The 13,867-nt window shown below is 38.2% G+C and overlaps 1 protein-coding gene across 1 annotated transcript; it reads left to right on the plus strand.

The window, feature by feature from the left end:
• The first annotated feature begins 205 nt into the window (after positions 1–205).
• Positions 206–6,019, plus strand: LOC117336408. Its single transcript, XM_033896917.1, has 2 exons — positions 206–297; positions 3,936–6,019. Exon 2 carries the CDS (start codon positions 3,952–3,954, stop codon positions 5,932–5,934), a length of 1,983 nt encoding a protein of 660 aa, XP_033752808.1. The 5' UTR covers positions 206–297; positions 3,936–3,951; the 3' UTR covers positions 5,935–6,019.
• The last annotated feature ends 7,848 nt before the right edge of the window (positions 6,020–13,867 follow it).

Consider the following 13,867-nt stretch of genomic DNA (forward strand, 5'->3'; position numbering starts at 1 on the left):
ACTGTTGTCACTGTTAATTTAATAACTGTTAGTTATATTGTGTATATGATTTCGGCGTAAAACGATATAAATTGATCTTGTATTGGTAATAAACTTAACCATTCGGCTAACCTCGGCCAATTCCGGTACCCTTCATCGGCCGAGATGTGACGAGTGAAACTTAACGTGATTGAAAAGTTTGACCCCGGTGACCTTTCAGTATGACGCGTCATACGTGCTCTGCCGAGGTTAGTTAGTGGTGGAATGTGAACATGCTGTGCTTTGCGTTGTCTCTTTGGCGTGTTTCCTGCTCTTGAGGTAAGTAAACATCCTCCTTAACTTAGGTTAATTGAAGTTATAGAAACTGTTGCGGATATGAATACATACATACTTTGTAGAAATCGTAATCTTGTAAAACTGTTTTAATATAATGTTGTGTCAACGGAAACCGAAAGTAGGCAAAATGCCATGTTTCAAAGATCCTGGGTAATATACTCAAACTCCTTTAATTTGACATGGTTTCTAATCCCATCATGATTCCATGAAGTCGACATATAGTAGTATATACTATAACACAGCTACGCCACGTCTGGTGTTGATCTTGCTGGTTTAAAATAGTCTCGATTAAGGTTTATAACCTTCCACTCGCGCTCTAGGTTAGAACATTTTTTGTTCGATGTGTCAGTGGGTGTTGCCCTTCTTTCTCAACATTGATGGACCGGCTTTGACGAGGCAAGTAGACTATGGATCGTGATGAAATAAGCCAAATTGTGTTATATAACTGATCCTTCATGTGTGACACATCTATACCCATGGTTCTTGGGGGATATCATATATACAACTCATAATAATGTTTAAGTTTATTTTATTAACAGTACAGATGATATAGCAAAACATTATATCATAGGCAACCGAAGTATAAACGGATTCACACCGATAAACCAATCAACAGGAAGAATAACACTCAAAGAGAGATAAGGTTTCAAATCCTTTTCTCCGATGTGAATATATTTTAACCAGACATACATGTAGGTCCAAGGACCCCATCCATTCTATTTTACTTATATTCAGCTATTTTGCCACTGCTGCTGCACCACCGACGTCCTCAGCCGAGGATATCAAATCGTCGTGCGTCTCGACCACTAGCTCGGAACACTCTAAGAATTGGGGGGGGGGGGGGGGTTCCACAGTGGGAGTGGATGGGGGGGGGGGGATCATAGTGGGGGTGGATGGGGGGGGGGGGGGGGGGCGGTCCGCAGTGATGATTAATCATTGCGCGTCGGTGGTGGGTGTCCAGCTACTGGTGTCCTTCTTCATCCACACCCAGCATGAATATCTTTCTGCTGCCTTGGCCATCCTCTGCATCGCTGATCTTTTAGTCCTGCCAGGTACTCCCAATGCAGATAGCATTCTCCACCCAGACTGTGCGGGGAAGTCTCTACATCCAACCTCCACTGGGTAGCTCCACTTCTGCCATCCTTTCTCTGCTCTCCATCAGCGCCTCGTAATTTGCTCTTTTCCTTTCGTGGGTTTCACGGATGTTCCTCCCCATGTGTTTCTGATAAATAACACCCCACTTCTTCTTGTGAACTCCTCAATGTCTCTGACTTGGATCCTTGGAAATTCGAACAAGTCCCGCTTGATCCAAGGCAAAAAAACATGAAGAAACCTTTATGTCAACGACGTGCTCCGATAAACACAGACTTCTTTTGTACCCCTCACTATCCCTAACTTGGATCTTTCAAGTGTAAATCTGTGTCTCCTACCAGTGTCCTCTATAGGATCTTGTTGAGGTCGTGGTTCAAGGCATCCCATCTTTTATCTTCTGAAGATGGTCACTTCATTGCTTCTTCCCTGTTGTTGCTAACTGCCTCTGGGTAAGGCTAAATTGGGTTCTGACTAACTGGATCTGCCTCAATATTAGCCTGATCTGTCTCCTTGGGTAAGAGGTCCTGGCCACTGTGGTGTTATTCCTGGTTTTGGTCCTCCTCCGTCTCATCAGTAATGACTGTGCCCTCCCCCTTCTGCTTCTCAGGTCTACATTTGGCTTTTGCTTGGTGAATTTTTAAATCTCTCAGGTTCTCACACACTTTCATGCAGTGACACTTTGTTTCGGCCAGTATTCCTGTCAGTGTCCGTTGTACAAACCGATTAGCTGTCATATCTGCGTTGCTGAGTCTTTCATCCTCCTTCTCGGAAGACCTTGAGGATGGTGTACTTCTTTCTTTCTGTATTGTAGCTTGCTGTGGTAGCCGTCACTTGTTCCCAAGTTGAACATATACCTAGTTGAACATATACCTATCTTTGATGTCACTGCTGCTGCTCCGCCGACGTCCTCAGTCGAGGCCATCCTTCATCGTGTGTTTCGGTTCGATCCCTAGCTCGGCACACTCAGGATTGGGGAAGGGGGGGGGGGGGGGGGGGGGGGTCCACAGTGATGATCAATCACTACCCGTCGGTGGTGGGTGTCCAACTACTGATGTCCTTCCTCATCCACACCCAGCATGAAGATCTTTCTGTTGCCTTGGCCATCCTCTGCACCGCTGATCTTTTAGTCCTGCCAGGTTCTCCCAATGTAGATAGCATTCCCCACACAGACTGTGTTGGGAAGCCTCTACATCCAATCTCCACTGGGTAGCCCCACGTCTGCCACCCTCTCCCTGCACTCCACCAGCAATGCTTCGTACTTTGCTCTCTTCCGTTCGTAAGCTTCGCTGCACCTTTCCTTCCATGGAACTGTTAGCTCTGTGACAATATATTCTTTGAAGGAATGTTCCCCTCGACCCATGTACCAAATGCAAAGCGACTGAGGTCGATACAGGAAATAAACATAAGTCATAGGTATAGGGAGTAAAGCTTCTAAGGACGAACTCTTCTACAGTTTCGTATGTACATGTTCCGAGAACGGAAGGCCGGTGTTCAATGGGGAAATGCTTTATCCCAGATAGGTGCAGGGTATTTATCCTTTTGCATTCTCCCGTGCATCATTGCGTGAAGGGAACCCGATGTTGTATAAAATTTGGAGAGAGTGGCTCGAAAACAAAACCGATAAAATACAGGTACAATTGCAAAATATTCGCCAATATAAAGGAATTACTGTAACTAGAAATGTTAATCTAAGGAAAAGACCATCATATAATGCAGTGTGGGAACGGATAACATGTATTGTAACTATGCATGCAATATGGGTGAATAGGTGTGGCGTCCATTACGACCATAATTATTTATGTCGTCCAGATTGTGTTCATATCGATAATAAATACAATCTGACGAAACTTTAATTTTTCGCTATAAAATGTTAATTGAAATTAGTGAAATAACAGGGAAGGGTATTATACAAGGTTAAGATATGTTTTTTCTTGCATGTTCATTTATCAGACGACCACACATCCTGTCGGGTATTAATGTCATAACACTGTCTAATTAAGATTACACTGTATTATTATACTAGTGTACCGAGGGTATCATACAGCATTGAATATGATCTTTTTTCTTTATATTTTTATTGATCATATATGCAGTTGTAACAACATATGATACATATTTCCAAATCCACTAAGAAAAATATTATAGATAATTAGAAAATGAAATACAAATATGAATTATTAAGTGATGTACATCAATACGCCTTATATGATGTTTCAATAACTGTTTAATAAAGATTTATATTTCACCTTCTAATTAATTATTGCATTGAAAATATTCCATTTACTTTTGATTTGTCCGTCTTAACATTGTAGGTGTACATACCCATTTCCTCTATTCTTTTACAATAAGATAAATATAATTTACCCGTGGAAACTGAAGGAATAGTCTCCCTTCGCTTACAAAAGTAAATGAAAAACCTTGAGAGAATCAATAAACAGTGATTATAATTTAATTAGGTTGGTTATAATCTAGTTCCACTATTAAGATTTAGACACGTCTTACAATATATCTTGTTTCCTTAATTACAGTCGTAAACAAAATACAATGGCAGAGGGAGGGGAACAAGACAACAGAACAGCCTCCCCTGAGAAGATCACCACCACTGTAAACGCCCGGTCGTTAGAATGTCCGATATGTCTCGACAAGTTACGTCACCCAAAGTCCTTGCCTTGCCTTCACTCTTTTTGCGAGGAATGTCTAGCAGCCTATATCTCCAAGGACACTGAGAATTCGTCTGTGAACACCTTTCCATGTCCGATCTGTAGGGCAGTCACGGTACCACTAGATCCCACAGCCGCCGTCCATCTCTGGGCCAAACAGTTCCCAACCAACAGTCTTCTCATGGAACTCTCAGATACACACAAGGAGGGACATTTGTGCCAGCCATGTAAACATAAAGGAGATTCCAAAACACCTGCTGAGTTTTGGTGTGATAGGATGAATTCATTTTTCTGTTCGAGTTGCAAAACATGTCACCATGATATCATTCATGTGGAATGCAACATTATCCACGTGTCAGAAATGACAAACCAGACAAAACATGGTTCCCCAAGATACCCAAGGTGTAAAAAACACGGGAAGAAGACTGACTTGTTCTGTGAGGACCACTCTTCACTTGCTTGCAGCAAATGTATAGCGATAGATCACAGGAGATGTGATGAAGTTCTTACCGCTGAAGACTTCTGCGAGAAATTAAACGACGGACCAAAGTTCCAGGAAATGAAAACGTCTTTGTCAGAAGAAATTCTAAAATTACAGACGTTGACAAAACATATCAAACACCACATGGATAAATTTTCCACGGATAGAGACCAAGTGCTCTCTGATCTGACAGATCTCCGTCAGAATATCATCGCGAAGTTTGATCAGTTAAAAGAGGCTTTAGTTAATGACTTAACCAAGGTCTACAAAGAACAGAAAACCAACATGGAGAAGCATACCCAGAGATGTGAAAGTATGTCAACGGCTATGACTGCTACCAGACAGCTGGCGGATACAGAATCTTTGTTAACAGATCCCCCGCATACTATCTCCATTCTCCTAAGAGGTACAGCCGAGGTGAAATCGTGCGAATCCTTTGTAAAAGACACAGAGGCATCTTGCAAACCTGTTCTCATCAGATACAAGACTCCGGGTATTGAAGATGTAAAATTCGACTTCGGAAAGATTAAATTTGAACAAGTCCCGCTTGGTCCAAGTCATAAAACAATGATGAAACCTTTATGTGAAAGACATGCTCAGAAAATTACAAATATAGAAGTTAAATTTCCGTCCGACAACGCTACATGCAATTTTACCGGCATCTTACTTACTACAGACGGCCGTATCGTTGTGGCAGATCAACGGAACCGGAAGATAAAACTTGTTACTGACAAAGGCGTTCTCCTTGACGAAAGTTCTCTGTCTGAGGAACCATATGGTCTGTGCTGGGTAAATAATACCACAGTGGCCATTACAATGCCCTGGGCTAACATGATATCATTCTTGGACATCACATCTACGAAATTTTCTTTAAGCAGTCATCCAGTCGTTAACACCTCGAGGCCGTGTTACGGTATATCGTACCATGACGGTGAATTCACACTTACTTCTGGGGACAATAAACCTTTTGAGGTTTACAGTGTCACGGCGTCAGGGCAGGTGGACACGTTATATCATCCGAAGATGGCGCCACGATTCATTGTGTGTGATCCTATCAAACGTGATATCGTAGTGACCATGTCCACTGGTTCACCAGGAGATGTGGCTGTCTGCAGACTTTCAAAGAGTAAGAACGAGACAATTGCTGTAAGAGGAATCCTAAAAGCACCCAGAGGTGTGGATCTGGACAGTGATGGTAATGTGTATGTTTGTGGAAATGGATCACGTAATGTTGTACAGATGTCTTCTGACGGGTCCGTCGTTAGGGAGTTACTCACTTCATCAGATGGTATAGAGGGCCTACTGTCGATATCAGTTTGTGCGGATAAATTTGTTCTTACACGCTCGTGTAGTAGCAACTTTATAACACTATATCAGCTTGTCTAGAGTAGAATAGTACGTACATGTATATTGTATATCGGATATTGTTCTATAGTTGAAGTTCTTTATTAAATTGGCCACCAGACGCTAAGTTGTTGTTTTTTGGGGGTTTTTTGTTTGTTTTTTTTTTTTTGTTAAGAATTATCCGCCCCTAGTTTGCAACTTAGGTCTAGAATCAGGCATATTATAAGGACCAAAATCATAAAGCTCAATTTTATTTATAATTTCAGTACTCTAGAGACAGGGGCCAGTCTAGTTCTTTATCAACTTTGAGTCTTCAGACACATAACTATCATGCACATACATTATTATACACGTATATATTTTCAAAAAATAGTAAATACGTGCAAGAGAAAATATACTCGGAGAGCATAACTAAGTTAATGAAATTCTTTTTACCTTAGCCGCTTTAATATGTTTGGCCAATTTTTAGCCCGCCATCATCAGATGGTGGGCTATCCAAATCGCCCTGCGTCCGTGGTCTGTCGTCCGTCCGTCCGTAAACAATTCTTGTTATCGCTATTTCTTAGAAAGTACTGAGGGATCTTTCTCAAATTTCATATATAGGTTCCCCTTGGTGCCTAGTTATGCATGTTGCATTTTGAGACTAATAAAAAAACAACTTGGCCGACAGGCAGCCACCTTGGATTTTTACAATTGACAGACAGCCATTATTGCTAAATCTTAAAATTTTATATATAGATTCCCCTTGTTTGAAAAGTACTAGAGGGCTGTTCCTGAATTTACACAGATTAGTAAGACTTAGAAGAAGGGAAAAGTAGAGAAAAGATCAATCTGACATGGAGCCTATAAAGATCATTCAATGGTGGGCGCCAATATCCCTCTGGGATCTCTTGTTAAGATAGTAACCTTTCAAGAAAAAAAAACAGAAAACAAAAACAAAAATACACGTGGATCAACAGTAAACCATGTAATGGCTGTGAAAAATAATGTATTAAGTTATTAGATAACATAGTTGGAATAGCGTTACTGAAGAGTGTGATTTGGTAACGTAAATAAGGAGACTTTTATTGAGGGAGACATTGAGATTCTGTCGGTAGACGGTAGAATAGACCTCGTATATACAGTATATAAAGTACGCCAGGAAATTAAAGATTCAGCCAGAACTACAGTGTACCTGCGTGGAAAAGAGCACATCTCCAAATTCTGATACTTGAACCAGTCTATCAAGATGACTAGTATATTGCTACCAATAAAGAAATTAAAGTGAGGTGGTGCATAGGAGGGCTAAATCGGCCCACAGCGATTTTTTTCCCGGAAACATATTTTTGTCAAAAGCATAATATCCCCGATTATGTGGGAGGAATTAATTTCAAGTCCTCAATGTATATATTCTTTTTTTGGTGATTTCATTATTTCCCCATCAAACTGCATAAGAAGCTAATGTTTTGACCACTAACTATTATAGAACATATTTTTATTTCCTATTTGTGAAACAAATTCACCCCATTTGTTTAAGGTTTAGTTTTGTATATGAATCATCACGCTCCGTGACACTTAAATTAAATTTCAGCCTAATTTGATGTCTTCTTTGTGAAAATCATTGTTTTTAACTTTTCATTTAAAGTCTAATACCACAAAGTTATTGATGGAGTACTATCAAAATTTCAGGTTAGAAATAATCTATGGATATTCATAAACATTTAATGAAACAAATTTATTTGGTGAATTACTGGATATGCCAAGATTTTATTATTGTTAAATGCATACACCCCCAATTTTGGACAACATATCAAAGTACCGAAAGTACTGAAAATAGAGGCAAATGCTAAAAATCCAACAAAAATAACAATGCAATCAGACTTTACTGCTTGTGTCAGGCAGGGTGCTCCTTTTTAACCCTTGGTTTTTTAATACAATTTACTTCATGACCTTTCTTTGTATGCAAAAATCTTTTGTTATCCAGTAATTTTTGATGATTTTTTTTGGTTGTGTATTAAGATTAATATGCAAACATGTTTTTTAAAAGCAAAATTTGATAGTACTCCAACGATTATTACATTTTATATTTTATTATCTGCTTAACAAATAAAAGAAAATTTCAAGAAGGTAAATTTTGAACTGAAAATTTTGCTAAAAAAGCTGTAATTACACTTTCTATTATACAAATCCATGCTAAACACACATGTTTTTATAAAATATAACATCACATGAGACTATCAATGCAATATGAAATTTATCAAGTACTTTTGTACAAGAAATATATTTAATTTAAAAGGGAGGGTACACATTTTTTACAGAAATCATGTTAGGTGGCGCTGCGTATACAGCATTTGCCAATTTTCGTTTTAGTGTCTAAAATGACATGTATTTGGTAAAAGTCTATCATAATATCATGCATAAAATAAGATTCGGCCGTGGGCCGCCATGCACCACCTCCTTTACATGTAGAAACCATAAATTTGACGCATTATAAGATACATCGACGTGTTTCTCTTTAATCTCGCTATTTTATCAGATCTGCTTTCATCAATACATGAATGTTAATATCTGATTACTTCCCTTCTGTCATACACGTAGCTACTCTGAACGAACGACAACTCTGTATGTCTTAAAAAGGAACAAGTTCTGGCACCATGACATTGTATCCGTTGCGTTTCTTTTAATTGCCTTTTTGTATGCGTTGTTTTTATATACAATACGTACATTGCTTTTTATGATGATAAATATATTTTGTTTAGTTTTCTGTATTCATGATAAATAATTCTGTGTGTAGTTTTCTGTATTCACGATAAATAATTCTGTGTATTTTTCTGTATTCATGATTAATAATTCTGTGTGTAGTTTTCTGTTTTCATGGTAAATAATTCTGTATATAGTTTTCTGTATTCATGATAAATAATTCTGTGTGTAGTTTTCTGTATTCATGATAAATAATTCTATGTGTAGTTTTCTGTATTCACGATAAATAATTCTGTGTGTAGTTTTCTGTATTCATGATAAATAATTCTGTGTGTAGTTTTCTGTATTCATGATTAATAATTCTGTGTGTAGTTTCAGGATTTTATGATGAATTAATTACGCATATCACGTTATTTAAACATTATACAACATACAGAAGATACGAAGCTTGATACACAGGGATAAAACACCCTATATATTGATGTAGACTCATTTCCCCCACTTTTGCCCTGTAGCGACACCTAGAGAATGTAGTTTCACATTACTTACCCACCATACAATATACTCTATATGTAAATTAAAATTTACAGCTATTCACTCCTCTGACCTTTGTTCAATTATTTAATGTTCTCAATCTACATTTTGAAGTTTTCGTCATGAATAATATTGTAGTCAGTTTGAAGTTTCCGTTATGAATCATTTTATAGGCAGTTTGACGTTTTTTAACTATAATTAATTTTGTAAATAGTGGCTTTTCATTATAAGTGATTTGATAAGCAGTTTGATGAACATGATTATATTTGATATTTTGTATAATATTGGTATGTATATGTATTTTATACGCATTGTTTTATAGACATCCGGGTGTTAAGATAAATTGCTAGTACCAATTTATCTAGATATACAGCTGTATCTAGATCTTTATCTTGATTTTCTAGGCAGTATTATGTGAATATTTATGTGATATGTATGGACTGTAACATTTGTATTTTCAAATAAAATTTATTTCGTGTCTTTTGTCGGGAGTTGATGTACCAATGTGTCATTTGTTGAGAGTTGATGTACCAATGTGTCATTTGTCGGGAGTTGATGTACCAATGTGTCATTTTTCGGGAGTTGATGTACCAATGTGTCATTTGTCGAGAGTTTATGTACCAATGTGTCATTTGTCGAGAGTTTATGTACCAATGTGTCATTTGTCGGGAGTTGATGTACCAATGTGTCATTTGTCGGGAGTTGATGTACCAATGTGTCATTTGTCGGGAGTTGATGTACCAATGTGTCATTTGTCGAGAGTTTATGTACCAATGTGTCATTTGTCGAGAGTTTATGTACCAATGTGTCATTTGTCGGGAGTTGATGTACCAATGTGTCATTTGTCGGGAGTTGATGTACCAATGTGTCATTTGTCGGGAGTTGATGTACCAATGTGTCATTTGTTGAGAGTTTATGTACAAGTAACTTTATATTGTTATACATGTTTCTTTGATATTGAGTTTATGTTACTTATATATACCACGTCCATAAGATGTAGTTACCTCCATGTAGATACACTAAGAATTAGGTACAATGTGTATGGCAGCACACTACACCAAACAATACTAGTCATACGCATGTTCAGATTTATGTTGATATAATTAATAAGATGAAATAGATTTTGAGAATATCTACCCTATTGGCTAATTAAATGACAATTTATGTTCGGAAGACAATTGTAGTTAACTAAAATAAACAAGTGTATGGTTCTGGTCCTCCGTATACTCTGATGAAAATAACACGCGCTCATGCACGTACATGTACGTGATTAGTTTACGTCAGACCCGTCATTATCAAACATACATAGATGTATTTACGTTGATAACGTGAGTAAAACGTTTTCCTGGTGATGTTTTACACTAAAAACATGTAGACATCATAAGTTACATGGCATCACCCAGCATGGGATGGAGAAGGAAGGGTAACCCGGAACAATAACACAAAGCGTGTCCTCCCCTTGTGTCTGTGTTAAACCGTTTACAATTCATAAACAAGAAAAACATATCAGGTTTATCACACTGAACACAATAATAAAGAAAAGTTGCATTAGCAACCAACACTCTCACCCTGTCCCCTATCTTCACCCTGTATCACACCCTTATCCTGTCCCACACCCTCAGCATGTCACACACCCTCACCATGTCCCACACCCTAACCCTGTCCCACACCCACACCCTCACCATGTCCCACACCCTCACCATGTCCCACATCCTCACCATGTCCCCCAAAACACAAAAGATATGACGTTCTTAGTCTACCCTTACAATAATATATAGATCTGACAACTCGGCCATTCAGGTGGAGGTAACCTTGGGTATTGTACATAAAAGGTGAATAATACAAATATATCTATAAGATAAAAGTTTATTCACCTTGGGGCCTACAAAACCGTGAGACTTAAAAAATTGAATTGATTTATCGGAAAGTTTTTTAGAACTGATACCAGATACAGATAAACAAAAATTTAAGTTAAAAAGAATACAGACATCATAACCAAACAATAGCTCGAAATCTTGTTCGGTGGAACGAGGGCAGAAAATCAGATCGATTTGCATTGAGATCCCTTACGATGTACAAGGAAAATAAGACAAGGTGTTCCAGAGAAGTGAGCGTCTTTACTTAATCGGCAACACGTGTTATACAATGATAATTTATTAAAGGATAATTAGTGTGATGACAACGTAACACTGGGTATATTAACACCAAAATTAATTTGTTAAAGGATAATTAGTGTGATGACAACGTAACACTGGGTATATTAACACCAAAATTAATTTCATGTCGCACAAGGAATATTTCCAAATGAGATCATGATGTTGACCATAAAAGTGTCCAATAATCGCCATCAACATACATCTCTCGCCATCAACATACATCTCTCGCCATCAACATACATCTACATCTCTCGCCATCAACATACATCTCTCGCCATCAACATACATCTCTCGTCATCAACATACATCTCTCGCCATCAACATACATCTCTCGTCATCAACATACATCTCTCGCCATCAACATACATCTCTCGCCATCAACACACATCTCCCGTCATCAACATACATCTCTCGCCATCAACATACATCACTCGTCATCAACATACATCTCTCGTCATCAACATACATCTCTCGCCATCAACATACATCTCTCGCCATCAACATACATCTCTCGCCATCAACACCCATCTCTCGTCATCAACATACATCTCTCGCCATCAACACACATCTCTCGTCAAAATCATACATCCCTCGTCATCAACATACATCTCTCGCCATCAACATACATCTCTCGCCATCAACACACATCTCTCGTCAAAAACATACATCCCTCGTCATCAACATACATCCCTCGCCATCAAGATACATCTCTCGCCATCAACACACATCTCTCGTCAAAAACATACATCCCTCGTCATCAACATACATCCCTCGTCATCAACATACATCTCTCGTCATCAACATACATCTCTCGCCATCAACAAACATCTCTCGTCATCAACACACATCTCTCGTCATCAACATACATCTCTCGCCATCAACATACATCTCTCGCCATCAACACACATCTCCCGTCATCAACATACATCCCTCGTCATCAACATACATCCCTCGTCATCAACATACATCCCTCGTCATCAACATACATCCCTCGTCATCAACATACATCACTCGTCATCAACATACATCTCTCGTCATCAACATACATCTCTCGTGTTATCGATTTCTCCGTCAGTATTCAGCATCTGTCTGAGGAATTTGACAAGACACTTGGATATCGAATCTTAGAATCAGAATCCTGCTAACCAGAAATGGAAAATTTATAATTGGGGAATTGAAATCATCACATTTATTATCAAGCTTAGTATAATTATGTTCACGTATAGTTCACACCTATTTGCCTTGTAAAGAAATTCTCATTACAAGGAAGGAGCGAATGGGGAATGAAAGTACATTTTATCGGTATGACACCAAAACTTTACAGAAAACTTTCAGATGGTTCCCCTATAATATATATCTGTCCCTATATAACACTGTCAGACTGTACTCCTATAATAGATATCTGTCCCTATATAACACTGTCAGACTGTACTCCTATAATAGATATCTGTCCCTATAGAACACTGTCAGACTGTACTCCTATAATAGATATCTGTCCCTATATAACACTGTCAGACTGTACTCCTATAATAGATATCTGTCCCTATATAACACTGTCAGACTGTACTCCTATAATAGATATCTGTCCCTATAGAACACTGTCAGACTGTACTCCTATAATAGATATCTGTCCCTATATAACACTGTCAGACTGTACTCCTATAATAGATATCTGTCTCTATAGAACACTGTATGACTGTACACCTATATTAGATATCTGTCTCTATATAACACTGTCAGACTGTACACCTATATTAGATATCTGTCTCTATATAACACTGTCAGACTGTACCCCTATAATATATATCTGTCCCTATATAACACTGTCAGACTGTACCCCTATAATAGATATCTGTCTCTATATAACACTGTCAGACTGTACCCCTCTAATAGATATCTGTCCCTATATAACACTGTCAGACTGTACCCCTATAATAGATATCTGTCTCTATATAACACTGTCAGACTGTACCCCTATAATATATATCTGTCTATATAGAACAGTGTCAGACTGTACCCCTATAATAGATATCTGTCTCTATATAACACTGTCAGACTGTACCCCTATAATAGATATCTGTCTCTATAGAACACTGTCAGACTGTACCCCTATACTATATATCTGTCTCTATATAACACTGTCAGACTGTACCCCTATAATAGATATCTGTCTCTATAGAACACTGTCAGACTGTACCCCTATAATAGATATCTGTCTCTATAGAACGCTGTCAGACTGTACTCCTATAATATATATCTGTCTCTATATAACACTGTATGACTGTACACCTATATTAGATATCTGTCTCTATATAACACTGTCAGACTGTACACCTATATTAGATATCTGTCTCTATATAACACTGTCAGACTGTACCCCTATAATATATATCTGTCCCTATATAACACTGTCAGACTGTACCCCTATAATAGATATCTGTCTCTATATAACACTGTCAGACTGTACCCCTCTAATAGATATCTGTCCCTATATAACACTGTCAGACTGTACCCCTATAATAGATATCTGTCTCTATATAACACTGTCAGACTGTACCCCTATAATATATATCTGTCTCTATAGAACAGTGTCAGACTGTACCCCT

This window comes from Pecten maximus, chromosome 10 (genome assembly GCF_902652985.1).
Source record: "Pecten maximus chromosome 10, xPecMax1.1, whole genome shotgun sequence".
Lineage (NCBI taxonomy): Eukaryota > Metazoa > Mollusca > Bivalvia > Pectinida > Pectinidae > Pecten > Pecten maximus.

Bases quoted from the DNA above. Each gene is read 5' to 3' on its own strand.
- LOC117336408 (XM_033896917.1), top strand. From the start codon at position 3,952: ATGGCAGAGGGAGGGGAACAAGACAACAGAACAGCCTCCCCTGAGAAG.